At 37.7% G+C, this 18,549-nt stretch overlaps 1 protein-coding gene across 2 annotated transcripts in view; it reads left to right on the top strand.

Annotated features, from left to right (window-relative positions):
* The window catches only part of ABCB1 (ATP binding cassette subfamily B member 1), a 73,716-nt gene extending 58,399 nt beyond the window's left edge, over positions 1–15,317 (top strand). For both annotated transcript variants that reach the window (XM_081969868.1, XM_081969867.1), the window contains 10 exons: positions 1,835–1,912; positions 3,476–3,559; positions 3,829–4,032; positions 5,147–5,247; positions 5,533–5,673; positions 6,888–7,044; positions 8,115–8,312; positions 9,135–9,341; positions 12,169–12,315; positions 13,658–15,317. In XM_081969868.1, coding sequence (XP_081825994.1) covers positions 1,835–1,912; positions 3,476–3,559; positions 3,829–4,032; positions 5,147–5,247; positions 5,533–5,673; positions 6,888–7,044; positions 8,115–8,312; positions 9,135–9,341; positions 12,169–12,315; positions 13,658–13,864 — 1,524 coding nt within the window. In that variant the 3' untranslated portion in view covers positions 13,865–15,317. The remainder of the gene's footprint in view (positions 1–1,834; positions 1,913–3,475; positions 3,560–3,828; positions 4,033–5,146; positions 5,248–5,532; positions 5,674–6,887; positions 7,045–8,114; positions 8,313–9,134; positions 9,342–12,168; positions 12,316–13,657) is intronic.
* Positions 15,318–18,549: the final 3,232 nt, after the last annotated feature.

Here is an 18,549-nt window from a genome sequence, read left to right as displayed (position 1 = left end):
TGCTTTCATTCCATTCATATCTATTTTCATTTCATCATGATTTTTTGTTACTGTTTCTTGGAGTTTTAACATGGTTTCTTGGATGGTTTGCAGCACTGTCTGTACATTTTCAATATTCGACCCTGCATTTGTTTTTTCTGTTGCATTCATTTCTTCTGTTGATCCTTTGGGTGTTGTGGAGGCAGTCGATCCCCTTGTTGTTGGATTTATCGCAGGGTTAATGTTCGTCTTTTTTCCGGTTGTTAGTGCTGTTGATGTTATATTTGCCATTTCTCTTATAGTTTTATCTTGTTCTATAAGTATCTTGTATATATTGTCCCAAATTGGCATTCAATCTCCCCCCCCTTTTTTTTTTCTTGTATTAATATATCCACAGTAATCTTAATATACTATATAAGTTTTAAATAATACATATAATGATAATGATATTTAGATTATACAATAATATCTAGAGATGTTGGCAGATTAGGTTATATAGGCAAGGAGGGTGGACAAGGGGGGGATCTCAATATTTGTTCATATTAACATCCACAATGCTATATCTTAAGTACTTAAGTGCTTAGGCTGTTCACTCTATCCTTAATAATACTAAATTTTGGCTTGATTAAGCGTTTGTAGCATAGGTTTAATATATAGGTATATATAACTAGTAATTGCCACAGGGTTTCAAACTTACTTATTTATGGGTATAACAATGTAGCAATATATATATATATATATATATATATATATATATAGAGCTATTTGTCTTAAATATTAATTAATTTAAATATTTGATTATAAAGATTATAACAATTGTATATAGTTATGTATTGTTAATATAGACAGTTCATTCACCACTTTTCCTCTGTGTTTCTTTAAGTTCAGAGCTTCTTTAAATTCTTTTCAATTCCTTTCTTTCAACTTTACACAATTATCCGGGCTCTTCTAACTTGTTACAATGTTGCTGTTTTGTCAGCTTTCTCTTCTGCCTTGATACTTTGTTGCTCTATAATTAATGGCCGTCCGCTGCTGTTCCCCGGTATAGCGCGATCTTTCAATGTCTCCTTCTGTCTCCTTTCTCCTGCTGCCCAAGTCTACAGGAGCCCCAGCCAGATCGTATTTTTTTCCCCTCGTTTCTTCGGGCTAGTTTTGGATTTTAAGGTTGTCGCTCTCACCTCTTCCAGTGGCCTTTTTAATTGTGGGATTCTCTCTCCCGATCTCTGGAGTCTCCCTGTTTGCCCGTTCTCCTCTATAATCTGCGGTGCGTCTTTCCCAGCCTATAGCTCTCCGCTGTTTTCACTTGTATCAGGTGTTGCAACAATGTAGCAAAAGTTGATTTAAATCTCCTCCCTTCTTCTATTTGGTGGTTTGCCAAGGCTTCAGGTCCACCATTAAGGTCCACCATTAAGGGAAGCAAGCGACAAACGCTTACACGCTGAGTTGAAAAGGGTATCCCCAGTCGTAACGGGCGATCGCCTTCCGCCTCGTTCATTCTGGGGTATCCCTATTTCTCCGCTTCACCCTTCAAGCTCAGCATATCCCCCTGGGGGATCCTCCAAATGTGTATATCGGGGTTCGAAAAGCAGAGCATTGCTTTCTTCCCCGCACTTGCCTCAACGTCCCCACCGGAAGCCACTGGAGCTTCATCTATTTTTTATATGTGGAGCTCAAAGACCAACAGAACACAAAAAACATTCTGTTATTTTTATTTTGTTTTTACTATTCCCTCTGAATGTTTGTTTTCTAGAAATTTTATTTTCTCTCCTTTGAAAAGAGCAATGTGGTGCTCTCCATTTGGCTTTGTGTTGCTTTTGTATTTGCTGCAATCAGGTATAACATTTTTCTCTTTCAGGGCTTCAGTTTTGGCAGAGCTGGAGAGATTCTTACAATGAAGCTGCGTTACATGGGATTCAAAGCAATACTTAGACAGGTATGCAGAAGAAATGTGCCCTTTTGTTTTGTTGCTTTTATATTATTTGAGCCCAATTAGTCATGGTTTGCTGTACATTCCAAAATGTATGATAATATACAAAACATGTACCCAAGGAGTAATGTGAATTATATTTCTTTAACAATGCTTTCCCTTATGGTATAATAGCAATAGCCCTTATATACCGCTTCACAGTGCGTTACAGCCCTCTCTAAGCAGTCTGCAGAGTCAGCATATTGCCCCAACAATCTGGGTCCTCATTTTACCCACCTCAGAAAGGTAGAAGGCTGAGTCAACCTTGAGCCTGGTGAGATTTGATCTGCCAACCTGCTGGCAATCAGCAGAAGTCGCCTCCAGTATTGCACTCTAACCACTGCGGCACCACGGCTCTGGTATAATGGTATAAATAAATCATTTTAAACTAATGGACTCCATGGTATGCACTTCATTTTTGCCCAAAGATATGTCTAACATTGGTTTAAATGTCAGTCTTCTTATTTAAAGCAGTCTCAAAATTCACCACAGTTAGAAAGGTTCACATTTTATATTTATTTTATTTGAGAATTTTATGTGGCTGCCCACTTGCTCACAGAGATTCTGGGTGGCTTATAAGCAGTTATTTTATTGTTGTTGTTGTTGTTGTTATTAATATGGTTTTAGAAATTAGCTATATATAGGATTTCTAGTCTACTGGAGGTATTGAAATAGAGTGTAGTATTGGTTAGGTGGTGGGCCAGGTTTGGATAGATTCAAGTTTAAATCTAAACTTAGATTATTTAAAATCATCAGTAAATTTGAGTCTATCTCATAAAACTCTTGCTGTGGGGAAAAATAGGGTAGCATTATAAATCTGTGTTAAATTCTATAAGGAATCATTATGTATAAACCTAATTAACAAACATTGAATTAATATACAAATGAACAATGCAAATTAGCAACATTACTTTCTGATGCCAATCCTGGGTGTGTTGAAAGATATTTGGAAGGGGGATAAAAATTAATTCAATTGGGTAGGTTTTTTTCTAAACATTTCCCATAGTAGGGAGCCTACTTCTATGAAACATTTAATATTGTGCTCTGTTGCATTAGTTTTTAAAAAAATATTCTTTAATTTTCATTTATAGCAATCTACTTTTTCTATTCATTTTTCATCATTTGGAGTGTTTCTATTTTTATGTTTTTTTCTTCCTTCTTGGAAAAATATTTAGAAATCTCATGTGAAACCATTATCATAGCAAAAGGTTTAATATGTTGTAAAGCTAAAGCATGTTAATGACTTGAAATAAAGTGTATTTAAAAAGTTGGAAATCGAGGTTATTGTTTTAGATCCATAAGTATGTAATTGGGGAAAAAATAAGTCTTGTATAGCCTTAAAAAAAAAAGACTGCGCTAATCTTTCAATAGTCAGCCAAAAAAGGGTTCTCATAAGTTCATGAAATAGAATTATAGTAATTATAATGCAGCATAGACTTTATCACTGCTTGATTCTGTCCAAATTGATCTTTTATTTAATCTGATTTGAAAAGTTTCATTTGAAAATAAATTATTTGAAATGTTTTATAGGATATCAGTTGGTTTGATAATCCCCAAAACAGTACTGGAGCCCTAACTACAAGACTTGCAAATGATGCTTCTGAAGTAAAGGGTGTAAGTAATAACACATTTCCAATTGGTTGCCAGAGCTTTTTGGTATTATCCAAAATTGAAATTTAACCATGGATTAACTATTTACTATGGCAAATATGCAAATATGTGTAGTTTCTAATGGATGTTTTAGAATTGTAACAGTCAGAAAGAACAGGAAGCAGAAATGCTTCCTGTTCAAATGATCCTGAATACCTTCCACTGTTGTCTCCATATGAAGAGTCCATTTACTAAATTACTTTAATAATTCTTTTTTGTCCTTTTCCTTTCAGGCCGCAGGGGAAAGGTTAGGTATGATTGCTCAGAACATTGCTAATCTTGGGACTGGAATTATTATATCATTTGTGTATGGCTGGCAGTTGACCCTTTTACTTCTGGTTCTTGTGCCAATCATTGCAGTAGCAGGGCTCATTGAAATCAGAATGTTAGCTGGACATGCTGAGAAAGATAAGAAGGAACTTCGAAGTGCAGGGAAGGTAAGTTTTTGATCAATCATTCTCTTGAATAGCAAATTCAAATACTGGTGAACAAGTTGTATTGAAACCAAGAAATAAACACCAAGATATATAAAAGACAATTTAACTAATCTTTCTTGATTCTCTGTCAATCTATAGTAGCCTCTTTCAATTTGTTGCTCTCCAGATATTTCAGGATTACATCTTCCAGTACTCAAGTTTGCTACTAGGGATTCTGGGAGTCCCTAAAACAAACCAGGTGTCAGGTTGGAGAAGATTGAATCCTAACAGAGGACTAATTGGTTGACAAACTCCTTTTTGGGAATACACATTGATCTTGAATCAAGTCTTGTTTAATTTGAGTACCTATTGTTTTCCATTTTTCTTGAAAATCTTCAAGACAGTTATTAAATTTACCCTCTCTCACAAGTTCTCCAAATCAAAGCATATTACATCTTATCTGTTGCTGATGTTACAGATTAATGCTGCAACTAATATCTCTCCCCTCATCATAGTGATTACAATGATTCTGGCTGATTTCCCAGGATTTAGAATGAGAATGAGTTTTCCTTTGACTCCCAATCCTGCACATAAAAACTATTCAAAAAAAGAAGCAAAAGCCATTTATAGTAGTCATCAAGTTCTGATGATATCAGAACATTATCAGATTTTGTCCAGTAGTCCTTCAAAAGATCAGGAAATCAAAATGCCGTCTCCTGCTCCTCAAAAATCTCTGTACCTGTATTAAGCCATAATTTTGGTTTACTGTTATAAATCATACTATTTGTGGCTTATTCAATAAAGCATACCTAATTTGTCCATGAATTAGTATGCTGAGTAATGCTCTGGCAATGATTACAACAGATACCTGGAAGTAACTGCTCTGTTTCCAAAATTAAAATTTGGTTGCAAATATATAAAACTATTTGACATAGTGCTTAGACTAGAGCATGGTGTTATTAGTTTTATAGTTTTTTTGCCAAGTTATTTTTTCCTCAGGGTGATGTTTTTAAAATGTCATCCTGGTATGTTAGGATCAGAAAATACCAATTTGGTAAACGCTGTCCTAAATATAAAATTCAGATTTCAGAGTTCATTATCTTCCTGTTACGCTTGTATTTTTCACATTTTATAGATTGCAACAGAAGCTATTGGAAATATTCGAACTGTAGTTTCCCTTACTCGAGAAAGAAAATTTGAACAAATGTATAGAGAAAATTTGAAAGGACCTTACAGGTAAAAATATTAAAATGTCTTGCCAACATTTGAAAAACAATGACTTAGAAATCAAAGATTTTATCATAGCCTTTTCCAATATAGTTCCAATATATCTCCACTTATAACAAATTTCAACTTTTATCATTCTCTAGAAGGTTCCCTAAATATAGGTTTGTACCATATTAGGAAGATTAGCATGAATTATTCATATGGACATTTCTGATGGATTTTATTTAATTGATAAATGTGTAGGAAATGTATCAGCATACAAAAAACCCCAGCTTTTTCAATTTTTTGTTGCAGAAATTCTATAAGGAAAGCACATCTTCACGGACTAACTTTTGGCATTTCCCAAGCAATGTTGTACTTCTCCTATGCAGCCTGTTTTCGTTTTGGTGCTTATCTTATTGCGAATGGCTATATGGATTTTAAGTCTGTATTCTTGTATGTACCACTGCAATATTTAAAAAAAAACTATTTCAATGTCATCATAATATACTAGAATAGTATCTCTGAAATTGTGATTGACTAAATGCCAGAATGCATGACCTTGTAGAAAGTTAAATCCTCGGGAGAAAGAGTAATGTTTATGTGGAATGAATGATCTACCAGGCAGACACTTTAGAAAAATTCTGGAACCATGTGCAGCAAAAATTAAACAAACTAATGAGTAACTTGATTCTTAAAATAAATGGAAATCATTAACTAGGCTCTTCCCTGCTGTGACTAAGCAGAGCAAAAGTTGTTTATTAAGAAAATAGTATTCCTACATAAGGAATAAAATTTGGACATCAGGAATACTGAGCAGCCATGAGATTAAAAAGCAATATTGACCAATTTAATCTTTGCACTGTCTGAATATGATGGTGATCTAAAGCTTGGGGGAGCCACATTCCTAGAAAGAGCACTAACTGCTGTTTCCAACAATTGTTTAAGCATTTAATTAAAAGAGGAAATATACCCAGTTCATGTTTCAGTTTCAATTATAATAAAGGCAGGTAACTAATATATGAGTTAGTTTTTGCATCACTGATTTAAGATTTTTGCATATGCAGCTTTTTCCAAAATAGAATAGTAAGTCATCTATAATATTATAGAACAGTGATGAACTTACGACATTCCACAAAACACCTACAACAATTATTTTTAAAGCATGCCCCGTTCTTGTGTGATTTTGGGAGGCTGCATGAGAATGGAGTGTGAGAATGAGGTGTGCTCTTGTTCAGCCTCCAGACCTTCGAAAAATGAATTTATTTTACTTAGTTCATTTCATTACTTATTTGATGTTTCCTTATATAATACATTACACCACACATAATTGACTTCATTTTTTTTACAAAATAAATGAATACTAAAAAATAGTTTCTCTTTTGTTCCGGGGGGGGGGGGGGATGACACACCAGCAGAGTCAAGTTAGACATTTTCTGAATTTTTAACATGCTGAGTCAAAAAGCTTTGCCATTACTGCACTAGGTCAATCTTCCACAACCTGGTCTCTTCCAAATATGTTAGCAATATTATTCCATGAGTTCCCAGCCATTGTGATAGCTTCTCACTAACAAGAAACAAAATAATAAAATGTGCATGTAAATATTATCATAGCCCATCTCTTTAGTAATGTAATGTGTTTGTCCTGTTTTCTTATTTTGCTGTTCCAGAGTATTTTCCTGCATTGTATTTGGTGCCATGGCCGTAGGGCAGACATTTTCATTCACACCAGATTATGCCAAAGCCAAGATATCTGCTGCTCATTTGTTCATGTTATTTGAAAGAGTTCCATCAATAGATAATTATAGTGAGGAAGGAAACAAGCCTGTAAGTTGATTTTTGGATATAATTTCAACACTTGATTTAGGTACTGTGAGGATTGTTGTTAATGAGCTATTTATTGCTAGATTCACAAGATTAATTTGTGCCATGTTATTCCAGTACATGCAGTTTAATAAATTATCAGCCTTCTTTTCACAGGCATAGATAATGTCAAATATATATATTTGTTTGTTTGTTTTCGTAGATTTTCACGGGTGTAGGTATGCTGGTTTTGTTGTATTCAGGTCTTTTCCCGTGTAAGGTTGAGATTGTCTTTGCAACGTTTCGGCAGAATCTCACCTGCCATCTTCAAGCGTGGGCTTAAAATGTGATCGGAGCTGCCGTCTTTCTGTAAATCTTGGTGGGAGGGGATGGGGTGCTGGCTTTGTTTCAGTAAGTCTGAAACAAAGACTTACTGAAACAAAGCCAGCACCCCATCCCCTCCCACCAAGACTTACAGAAAGACGGCAGCTCCGATCACATTTTAAGCCCACGCTTGAAGATGGCAGGTGAGATCCTGCCGAAACGTTGCAAAGACAATCTCAACCTTACACGGGAAAAGACCCGAATACAACAAAACCAGCATATATATATATCATTATCTATATATAAATAATGGCATATGGAATTGTGCTATTGATGCAGTAATTATGATGCAAAAATCAAGATATTGCATTCTTCACATTATCTTAATGGTTTTCTGTAATCCAAATTTGTTGATCTGTTTAGTCCAGGTTTGTTAAAATTGTTCAATTATCAGAATTCCTAGCTAGAAATCTAAAGTTGTAAACCCAGCACATTTGGATTGTGCAAGAATAATATGTTCATTTAGAAGTCATTCCTCTGTGCCATCTGGCTTCTGAGATTATCATATTAAATTACAGCTCTTTCAGTCTTAGAAGGTATTAAAATATTGTTTTAATTAGAGAGGTATCTATTAGTTTTAGCAAAGGAAAGTTACATAATAATTTGGAATGGTTAATACCACTAGAACTACTTGCTTTACTTTTGATATGTCTCTTTTAGGTATTTGTTAACCATTTGTCTTAACTGTATGCATGTTGCTTGGATTCTAGGAAACATCTAATGGCAATATAGCATTTAAGGAAGCGGTTTTCAACTATCCCACCCGGCCAGATATTCCAGTGCTTCAAGGTTTGAATATTGCAATAGAGAAGGGGCAAACCCTAGCACTTGTGGGAAGCAGTGGCTGTGGAAAAAGCACAGTAGTCCAGTTGCTTGAAAGATTCTATGATCCCCTCAGTGGAGAAGTGGTAAACTCATTTGGATTTTGCTTATATTGTTTTCAAAATTCAAATTAATGTAACATGATGCTAGATAATAAAACATTCCTACACAGAACTGAACCCTAGGTGCCAAAATGTGGTAACATTTTATTTTTAAAAATATATTGTTATTTTCCCCTCTTTTGGAATTTTTAATATCTTTAGAAAAAGGTGACCCTATTGGAATTCATGCTATGGTATAGGAATTAAGAGTGAGGTTCCATCTTACTCTGGGTCATTCCTTCAAGCCTTTCCTGGAAGCACCCCCATGTCAAGAATAGCTTAGGGCAATTTAAGAAATGAAGAGCTTGTGACTCTTGAATATTGTCTGTAGCTTACATCCTCCTCCTTATATTGATTATGCTGCCTGGAACTTAATCCAGCAACATCTTCGACATAAAGTCATCTTGGGATGAGGTAAAATTTGATCCAAATATTTCCTTACTGTTTCATTCATTCATTCATTTCATTCAAATTATGCATTAAGTTGATCATATTTTCATCTTATTTCTTGTTGGATTTTCTGTCATTTTTGTAATTATTGATTGATTAGCTGCCATTTTCAATTCTTAGCAACTGTAGACATAGATTTTTTTTGATATAAAATCTATCCATAATCTATTCTTTCAAGTATCCTTGCCCTATACTCGCTGCCACCATAACTAAGTTCATTCACTTTCCAGTTAGTTGTCCTCTTTCTTTTTTGTAAGGAAGAGCTTTCAATATATCTGATAACATTTTTGAAGGCCAATATCCATTGTACATCACAAAAATATCTGCCTCTAAGCTTTAATAACTCTTCTTTTTCAGCTTTTGGATGGTGAAAATGCAAAGCAGTTAAATATTCAGTGGTTACGGTCTCAGATTGGAATTGTTTCTCAAGAACCGATCCTGTTTGGTTGCAGTATTGCGGAAAATATTGCCTATGGTGATAATACTAGGGAGATACCATTTGATGAGATATGTGAAGTAGCCAAAGCAGCCAATATACATTCCTTCATTGAATCTTTACCAGAGGCAAGTTCCTTTTCTAACATGTCCGTCATTGAATTCCTAGGTGTGTTTCTCAGTAGCAAAGAGACTCTTCTTGATGGTGTATTGTTAAGGAGTTTTTCTTAATGTAGAAATTAAGCAAAATGTTACCATAAAGAATAATAGATTGCATATCCATGATAGCACTCAACTAATTACATTTAAAAATGTTTAGCAAATTAAAATTAGAGTGCTAGAATTACCTCTTATGCTTATTAAGTTGTATGATTTCTTATGTGTTATTTATTTATTCATCACATTTCTATACCACCCATCTCGCCTAAATGATTCCTAAGATTACTTTTTACTATTATTATTCTACTAAAAGAAATTTCACAGTATTAAATCTGCATTATAATGGTGGAAGAGTCTTCTAGAGGTAGTTTACTCTGCTAAATTCTTACTATGCATAGAGGTAGTTTTTGACTTATGACCACAATTGAGCTCAAAATGTATGTTGCCAAGCAAGACAAATGGAGTTTTGCTCCATTTTACAGCTTTTCTTAACCACAGATTTAAGTGAATCATTGCAGTTATTAAGTTAGTAACATGATTGTAAAGTGAATCTAGGTTCTCCATTGACTTTGCTTATTACAAAAGGTAATTACATGACCCCTGGACACTGCAACTATCATAAATATGAGCCAATTGCCAAATGGTTGAATTTTGATCATGTGGCCATGGGATATTGCAATGGTTGTAAGTATGAAAAATGGTCATGTCACTTTTTCAGTAGTGTGGTAACTTTGAATGGTCACTAAAAAGGCTGTAAGTCAAGGACTATCTGTACACTAATATTTTCCCTAAATATTTCTACCCAAATGTATACATCTTTCTACAAAAGTTCTAGCCAACTTATAATTCTAAAACAATTAATGCTTGGCACTTAAGTACCTGCAGAACTGTTTATTCAAATCTGAATCAGCCCAAATTATTGGGTCATCCTAGGGCGAAACTTTTTTCGGTTCCTCACTTTAGGTAGACATTCCCATGTCCCCGCTGTTACCAATTATCCCTGGTCAGTACATTAGCAGGAGAAGTTGCAGTTATCTAATTGATAGATAACAGTGTTCAGTGATTCGGGAAAGGTCACAATTGCATAGTTGACTGAATGTGTCCCTGGTCATGCCCACCATTTCTTGCTTCAGCAAGATCCAGGAGAACTCTCAGAGTAAGCATCTGCTTCTTCAGAAGAAATGACATCCTATTAAGAGATAAAATTGGAATTATTTTGGAACAAGAGGCTTCTGCACAGAGAGAAGTTCCATCATGCTCAAATTCAATTAGGTTTTATTCAGTATAATTGTAGATCCTCACAGCTTCCAGGCATCAAAACAGGACTCGTACCAAATGTCCCACTCAGCTGGGGACATATATAAATGGGGATTATCAATATACAATATTCATTATACATAGTATAATCATATGAGATAAGGATAAATTCTGGGCACCCCACGTGGAAATGGCAAAGGGGCTCAGCTTATCCACCAACACTTATGATAATCATCTACTCAGGAAGGAATAGAAACACTACAGAACAGTGGCCTTGGTTCCCAACAAGAAAGTGATATATAAGGATACCATGGTGGTACTGAAAGGTCTTAGAAATCTCTCCCATACAAGTCCTGTCACAAAGCACCTACTGTATGTCAGCATACAGTGCACTTTCATGCTTGAGCCTGAGCCCCCATAAAAAAGAATTCATGTACAGGTAATCTTTGACTAACAACCACAGTTGGGATAGGGATTCCAAAGGAAAGTCATTGCATTTGTAAGTTAAAGCACCCAAGTGACTAGAGTTGATTATCACCAATTTTATAATGGTTGTTAAATAAATCTATTCTCCCAAACGGGTGTTCTTTGCCTGAAACTGGCAAAAACTATTGGAAACTGGTAGAAAAAATTGCAAATTCAGTCATGTCGCCATGGATGCTGCAACAAATCATAAATATGAGCCAATTGCCACGCACCTGAAATGCAATCATGTAACCATGACTGAGATGGGGGTTGGGGCAACAGTGCAACATTATGTCAACCAGAAATGCTTTTCATTCAAGTCAATCATAACTTCAAAAAATTGTTAAACCAGTCGTAAGTCATGGATTACCTGTAATCTATTTTATCCAGAGTTCCTGGAGCACAAAAAATCGTCCTACGGGCAAACTGGAAGTTTGGGAACAGACTTCTGGTTTGCTCATAGAACTGTTTTTTGCCCTCTGGAGGCTTTAGGAGGCTTCCCTGAAGGCTCTGGAGGGTGAAAACTGGCCCTACAGACAAACCGAAGGTCACTTCCGATTTGCTCATAAGGCTGGTTTTTGCCCTCCAGAGCCTTTAGGAAAGCCTCCTGAAGTCCCCTGAAGGCTCCAGAGGTCGTAAATTGTCCCTACAGACAAACTGGAAGTGACTTCCGGTTTGCCTGTAGCGCCAGTTTTTGCTCTCCAAAGCCTTCAGGAAGCCACCTAAAGGCCCCTAAAGGCTCCAGATGGTGAACAATGCCCCTACGGCCAAACCAGAAGTCACATTTGGTTTGGCCATAGGGCTGTTTTTCGCCCTCCGGAGCCTTCAGGGAAGGTGTCTGGTGGCGGGGCGGGGGGATGTTTTCGCCTTCCCAAGCTTCTAGAAAGCCTCTGGAGCCTGGGGAGGGTGAAAAAACTGTGCCAAAAGCGTGGGGGGTGGGGGGTGGCGCGCTGGTCACACATATAGCATTATGTGTGTGGCATTTGGGAGCCAAAAAAGGTTTACCATTACTGGCATAGATGACCAAATTAATTGATACACCAATATTTATTGAAATAATGTTGATTACTTATAGAAATACAATACTAATGTTGGTGACAAAGGAACTCAACTCTCTGGGGGCCAAAAGCAGCGCATCGCTATTGCCCGTGCTCTCATCCGCCAGCCCAAAATTCTGCTGTTGGATGAAGCAACCTCTGCCCTTGACACAGAAAGTGAAAAGGTAACTATTTTGTTACTGCAAAAAACAGGTTTCCAATTGGGAAGATTTCAGAATATAGCATATCATTTGAGGAAGATCATATCTAAATAGTAAGCACATCAACAAAGGTCTCCATTTCAATCCCTAGTTATTTCAATTAAGCTGGAAATGTTCCTAATTCTAGTTGTTGTTGGTGCTGTTTAAAGTACTTGATGAGATGAGGTAAGATAAGATAACATCTATTATCATTTTTTACTATGAGCACAGTGGCACATATTAAAAATGAAATCCTGTTGCCTGCTCTCAAAAGAAAGTATATATCTACCGATATACATGCATAAGACACACATACATATACGTATACCCATACCCATACCCATACCCATACCATACCCATACCATACCATACCATACCATACCATACCATACCATACTATATTATATGACTGCCTATCAAATTTAATGAACCTAGGCAACTCATAACAACCAACAAAAATAAAAACTACACAACATTCTTATTTGGTGCCCAGCAACCACACTATTAGCCTTCTGACTCAACTTCCAGCCTAACTCAATGCTTGGCAGAAGAGGCAGATTTTCCTGGCCTTTCAGAAGGCTAAAAAGGATATGGACGCCTTCAATCTCTGGTGGGAGTCAATTGCATAGGGATGGAGCAGGGAAAGAAAAATCACCCTTCAAAGGTCCCATCTAACACAGCAACATTTAAGGGCGGGACCTGAAACCTGCCTATCCTATCAGACTTATTGGCATAGACAGATATTAAGAACCAATTTTAACTAGTGCTAACAATCCTGGCCAAGTGGACTAAAAGTTTGCTTCAATATAAATCAGATTTTGTATTCATGGCTTCTAGCCACCAAGTGACTAAGCTACAGGGACTCCTAAAGAGTTCATAACTAGAAAATTAACATCTATAGTTCAAATTAAAGCATGAAGCTGTTTCAGAATTGGTTCAGAATCTAAGCTGCTAAGGGTACATCTGTAAATACACTTAAACATCTTAAGAATTAAATGCATATAGGATTGTGTGTGTTTCAGCTTCCAATAAACCAAATACTTTATTAAATTAATTTGAATTTTTAAATATTTTTTCCATAGAATCATGCAGAATTAGCTTGGATTTTTATATCTTGTCTGAAAGTAATTCTAGTCATGCAAATATATAAAACAGATAACAGTTAAAGATAATACAAGATTGTCCTTTCTTTTATGGTTGCTCATTATATAATTAATTCAATAGTTCATTTTAACAATGAACAGTTATAAACAAAATGTACATATTCTCAGAGAATAGAAGAGGACTTTTTTATTTATTAAAATATATATTTTTTCTTTTCAATAGGTTGTTCAGGAGGCTCTGGATAAAGCCAGACAAGGTCGTACCTGCATTATAATAGCTCATCGCTTATCAACAGTGCAGAATGCTGACAGTATTGCTGTAATCCAGAATGGGAAAGTCATGGAACAAGGAACACATCAGCAGCTACTAGCTCAAAAAGGAATTTATTATTCACTAGTCAATGTACAGGCAGGAACAGCTCATGTATAAATAAGAAAATGAACATTACTTGAATTAATTTGATGGATGGATTATATGGCATTAAGTTGGGGGTTGACTCTTAACGACTGTACAGATAGATTTTCATCAGGATGATCTGTCCCCAGTTTGGTTTTTCAGGTCTTCCATAAGGGCATTGATTGCCACAGTAATTGAAAACATCTGTCTCGCTGCTGGTTGCCCTTACGAGTCCCTAAGGACCAAGAAAGATATATGTAATTACTTTTCAGTAGTTTCTTTTTTTCTTCTTCACCTATAGGCAGAAATATTGCCAAAGTAAAGCAAATATTTGCATCACCATAAATATACACTGGGAATTGCTAGGGAGGAACTGTTTTAACTCTTCCTTCTGATCAGATTTCCCATGCTTTGCTGACTTCTGAAATGCAGCCCTTCCTTCCTGGGACTTCAGATTACATTCCACCTCAGTCCTCTTCTTTACTTCTATCTTTCCCAGCATTATAGACTTTTTTCATAGAACTAGGTCTTCATATAATATACCCAAAATATGATATTCAAAACCTGATCATTTGTTTGTGCCTTGAGAAAGAACTCTGTTGATTTCTTTCACAATCCAATTCTTTTCTATTCATGATATTCTCAAGAATTTTTCTCCAGCACCAAAGTTCAAAAGCACCAACATTCTTTTTACCTTGCTCCTTCTAAGTCCAACTTTCACATCCATAGTGAGAGTATGGTCTGCACATTTCTGATTGTTTCGATATACACATCTTTTCTCAGGACTTCATGGCGATTATAGCAAAAGCTAGTCTAAGGAGTATTTCTTGGCTGCTGGTTCCTTTAATGTTGTGAAACAATCCTAAAAGTGAGATGTTGTCACCCTTAATATTTTTCCTGCAATATGCAGTATGTTCCACAGATCAGTTCAATAAATAAGGAAAGGATACACAATTTTTATTCACTCCTTTGCCAACCTGGAGGCAGTGTGCTTCATCATGTTATCTCCAGACTGTGGGTTCCCAACCAGATTTGCTGCGGCTAGCAAGTACAGAAGATACTATTCACATTCTTATATTAAGCAAGATAGCCCAAATTTCTAAGAATAATCACCAACATTAAACATCTGCTTTGAGTCAGGTTCTGCATTCCAGCTCTCTTTGTTTATTACTCCCGGCTGGCTAAACTGAGCACTTTGTATCTTGACAGCTGTATTTGTAGGATGACTTCAAGAATTTTTTCGCCATCATCTTCCCAATGAAGTGATAGACCAAGAAGCTTCCTTTCTGACCATACAATTACATACTTCAGATTTTAAATGTACATCTAGAGCTTGAAAACTAACACTTGCATTTTGGAGGAGGTAAAGAGATACGAAAGACAAGCTTTAAAACAGTTATTGTTTCCAGTGAAAAGGAACAGTTGCTGATATCTGTTGAATGTCATTAATAAAGTTTCAATAACCAATGGGCATTGAGTCATTTCTATGAATATACAGTTTAAAAATGTTTAATGCCTTTAAAGGAGAGATGTTTGGAGTCACAACCTGTTGTGACATTAAAAGTGAATCAGAGTTAAATGTCTGGAGGAGAGGAATTTATCTGTCTGTCTATCTATCCTTTATAATACCACATACATAGAACAGAACAACCTGACAATAATGTATACAAACCGCTTAACCTTTTCTAAAACATTATAAAAAGAAATACTTTTCTGAAAGAGCACAGCCATATTTGCTGTACGTTTATTTTATATATTTTAGTTGGAGAAATTTGCTGAGTGTATTTATTTATTAATCACATTATTTATTAGTGTATACTAGTATGTAGGTGCATGACAAACTTGCATGCTATTTACTTCTCATTTATAACCCAATCTTCCTTTCGCTACCCACTGAGGTACACACAATTAGCTCTCCCCAGTTACTATTTAAAATGACCAGGAACATTTGAGATAGCTGGAGATTTGATCTTAGACTAGGGTTCTGTGTCCCTGCAGGTTGGGAATGTATGCATCTGTCCTTTGGAGATAGTTTCATAGCTATTGCATGTATATTTCTCTGAATGTTAATGTTTTGGCTAGGGGGCGCTAAAACAAAGCAAAGAAAATTTAGAAGACAGCAGGAAATGGAAATCAGCAAGGGCAATTTCTTTGTAAAAAGCCAGGTCCCTGCTCTTTGTTTCCATTTTTTTCTAGCTTAACAAACTTGTCTCACAGTTGCTTCCTCTTCCCTTTGCATCTATCTGGGTCTACCGCCAAAGTTCTTCTAATTTCCCTCCATGAATTGGATGTTACTCCTTGTTTTGTGTAGCATTTATCCACTACATCATGCAAATGTTTGTATCTCCACATTTTGTCAGCAAGGCAACCTAACTCCTCCATTTAGTTGTATGAATGTGCCTTGCCTTCCACCTACCTTCCAATGCCGTGGAGCCTGGAGTGTCTCCAGGTTTTTATGGTCCGTCCATATCTCGAATGGCAGTTTACTGGCCTCCAGGATGTATGGTTTTAAGTTCTGAGGTAAATGACGAAACGGCTACTGCAACGGTTAACTGTTTATTAACATCAGTACAACAGAACGAGAACATACCGTACTGACAGCTATTTATACCCACAGCTGTCAGACCGGCAACCAATAGGAACACTAGGATCGTCCTGCCTTGGAGATTGCTCGGTTGAGCCAATTAGGGGTGAGCTACTGGTCGAGCTACCGAGCGCCACCTGTTGGTGGACGCTCTTGGTACATAACATATGGTCCAGTCCCGGTAGTCACAGAAGAGCTGTGCCACCCCTATCCCGTCCTTACTCCTGGCTCACGTCCATGGGCCGCTGTCCCTGCAGCAGCTGTGTGTTGCCTCACCCCTCACACTACTTTGGATGGACGTCTGGCAGTGCTGGCTCCCCACCTTGCTCCAGCATGAGGACCATCTCCCCTTCCTGCTCCTCTACCGCACCCACAGGAGGTGCTGGAACCGTCCCCTCTGCCATCCTCCCCCCACTCTCCTACCTTTTAGGAGAAAGCAGCAGGCAAATGAAATTAGGGAAGTGCTGACTTCCTCTCAAAAGTCTGAGCTCCAGATCTAAACCAGTATTAAGATGCCAGTCACTTGGAGGCTAACTGGCTTTATTTAGCCGGACTCTGGGACACAATGAATTCTAGCATAGATATAGGTTATCATAAGGATTTAAGAACAATCCCACCATCCTTGGTCAATACCTGGCTAAGGATCTGTATAAGCCAACATGGATCAAGGAATACTTGGTTTTGCAGTATGGGCATGATTTGTTTTTGGGTGCTGATATGAGAGACAAATGTATAGAGGGGACCATATTACTCTTGAACTGGCTGGCAACTTGTGGCTATAAGGTGTCTAAAACATAAGCCCAACTGGTACAACAGGAGGTTAAATATTTGGGGTATGGCATCTCTGAGGCATAGCAAAGTCTGTTAGTGCCAAGGAGAGAAGCTATCTGTCAATTAAAGCCCTCAGTCAACAGAAAACAGCTAAGGAGGGTTTCTGGCAATGGCCAGCTTTGGCAGAATTTGGATTCCCAATTTTGGACTAATTGTTAAATCCCCTTATCAAGCAGTCAAGGTAGGGGATAAGGAAATATTTGAACGTACTAGAGCAGCGATGGCGAACCTTTTTTGGCTCGTGTGTTATAAGTGGGGGGAGCACAGGGGGGTCGTGTGTGGGTGTGCCGCACCCATAATGCAATGTGCTCCCCCCAGTGTGCATGGGCATGCTACAGCCGTGACCCCCCCCCATTTTACATGCTTTTTTCGCCCTCCCCAGGCTCCAGAGGCTTTATAGGAACCTGGGGAGGGCAAAGACAGCCTCACCTGCCCCCCCCGGAAACCCTCCAGAGGCTTCAGGGACCTTCAGGATGCTTCCCTGAAGCCTCCGGAGGAGGCAAAATAAACCTCCGAGCAAACCGGAAGTCCGTTCCTGAATTTCCGGTTTGCCCGTAGGACTGGTTTTTTGCACTCCGGAGGCTTCAGGGAAGCTCATGAAGCCTCCGGAGGGCCTCAGGAGGAGCGGGGAGGCTTTTTTCGCCCTCCCCAGGCTTCTATAAAGCCTCTGGAGCCTGGGGAGGGCAAAAAATGGCTTTAAAAAAGGGTGAACTCAGCTGGCCAGCGTGCGCATGTATGCTGCCCAGCTGACAGGGCAGCACCTCACGTGCTCTGACAAACGGCTCTGCGTGCCACCTGTGGCACGCGTGCCATAGTTTCACCATCACTGTACTAGAGAATGCCAACAGGCATTTACCAGGTTAAAAAGGAACATATTAAAGCACCAGGTTTGGGACTTTCAGACCCCACTAGACGCTTTACACTTTTCTTACATGAATGGAAAGGTATTGGAACAGGAGTTCTCACTCAAAAATGGCTCATGGCCGAGACCCATGGCATATTTTATGGGGGTAGAAAGACAATTTTGGATGACCAGGGGCTATCAAGCGAAATACCAAACTCTCCTGCTTGACTCCTCTGCTGTACAATTGGAAGTGTGCAATACACTTAATCTGACCACACTTTTACCCCAGATAGACATTGATGTCCACCATGATTGTGTATAGGTTGTAAATTCAGTCTATGCCAATAGACCAGAGGTGGTATTTAGCTGGTTCGGACAGGTTTGGGAGAACCGGTAGTGGAAATTGTAACTGGTTGTCTGAACCAGCAAATGCCACCTCTGGCTGGCCCTGCCCCTGCC

Source organism: Natrix helvetica, assembly GCF_964273705.1.
Source record: "Natrix helvetica genome assembly, chromosome: Z".
In the NCBI taxonomy this organism is placed as follows: Eukaryota; Metazoa; Chordata; class Lepidosauria; order Squamata; family Natricidae; genus Natrix; species Natrix helvetica.
The sequence above is the reverse complement of the archived record's forward strand: the minus strand, read 5'-3'. Positions and strand labels throughout refer to the sequence as shown.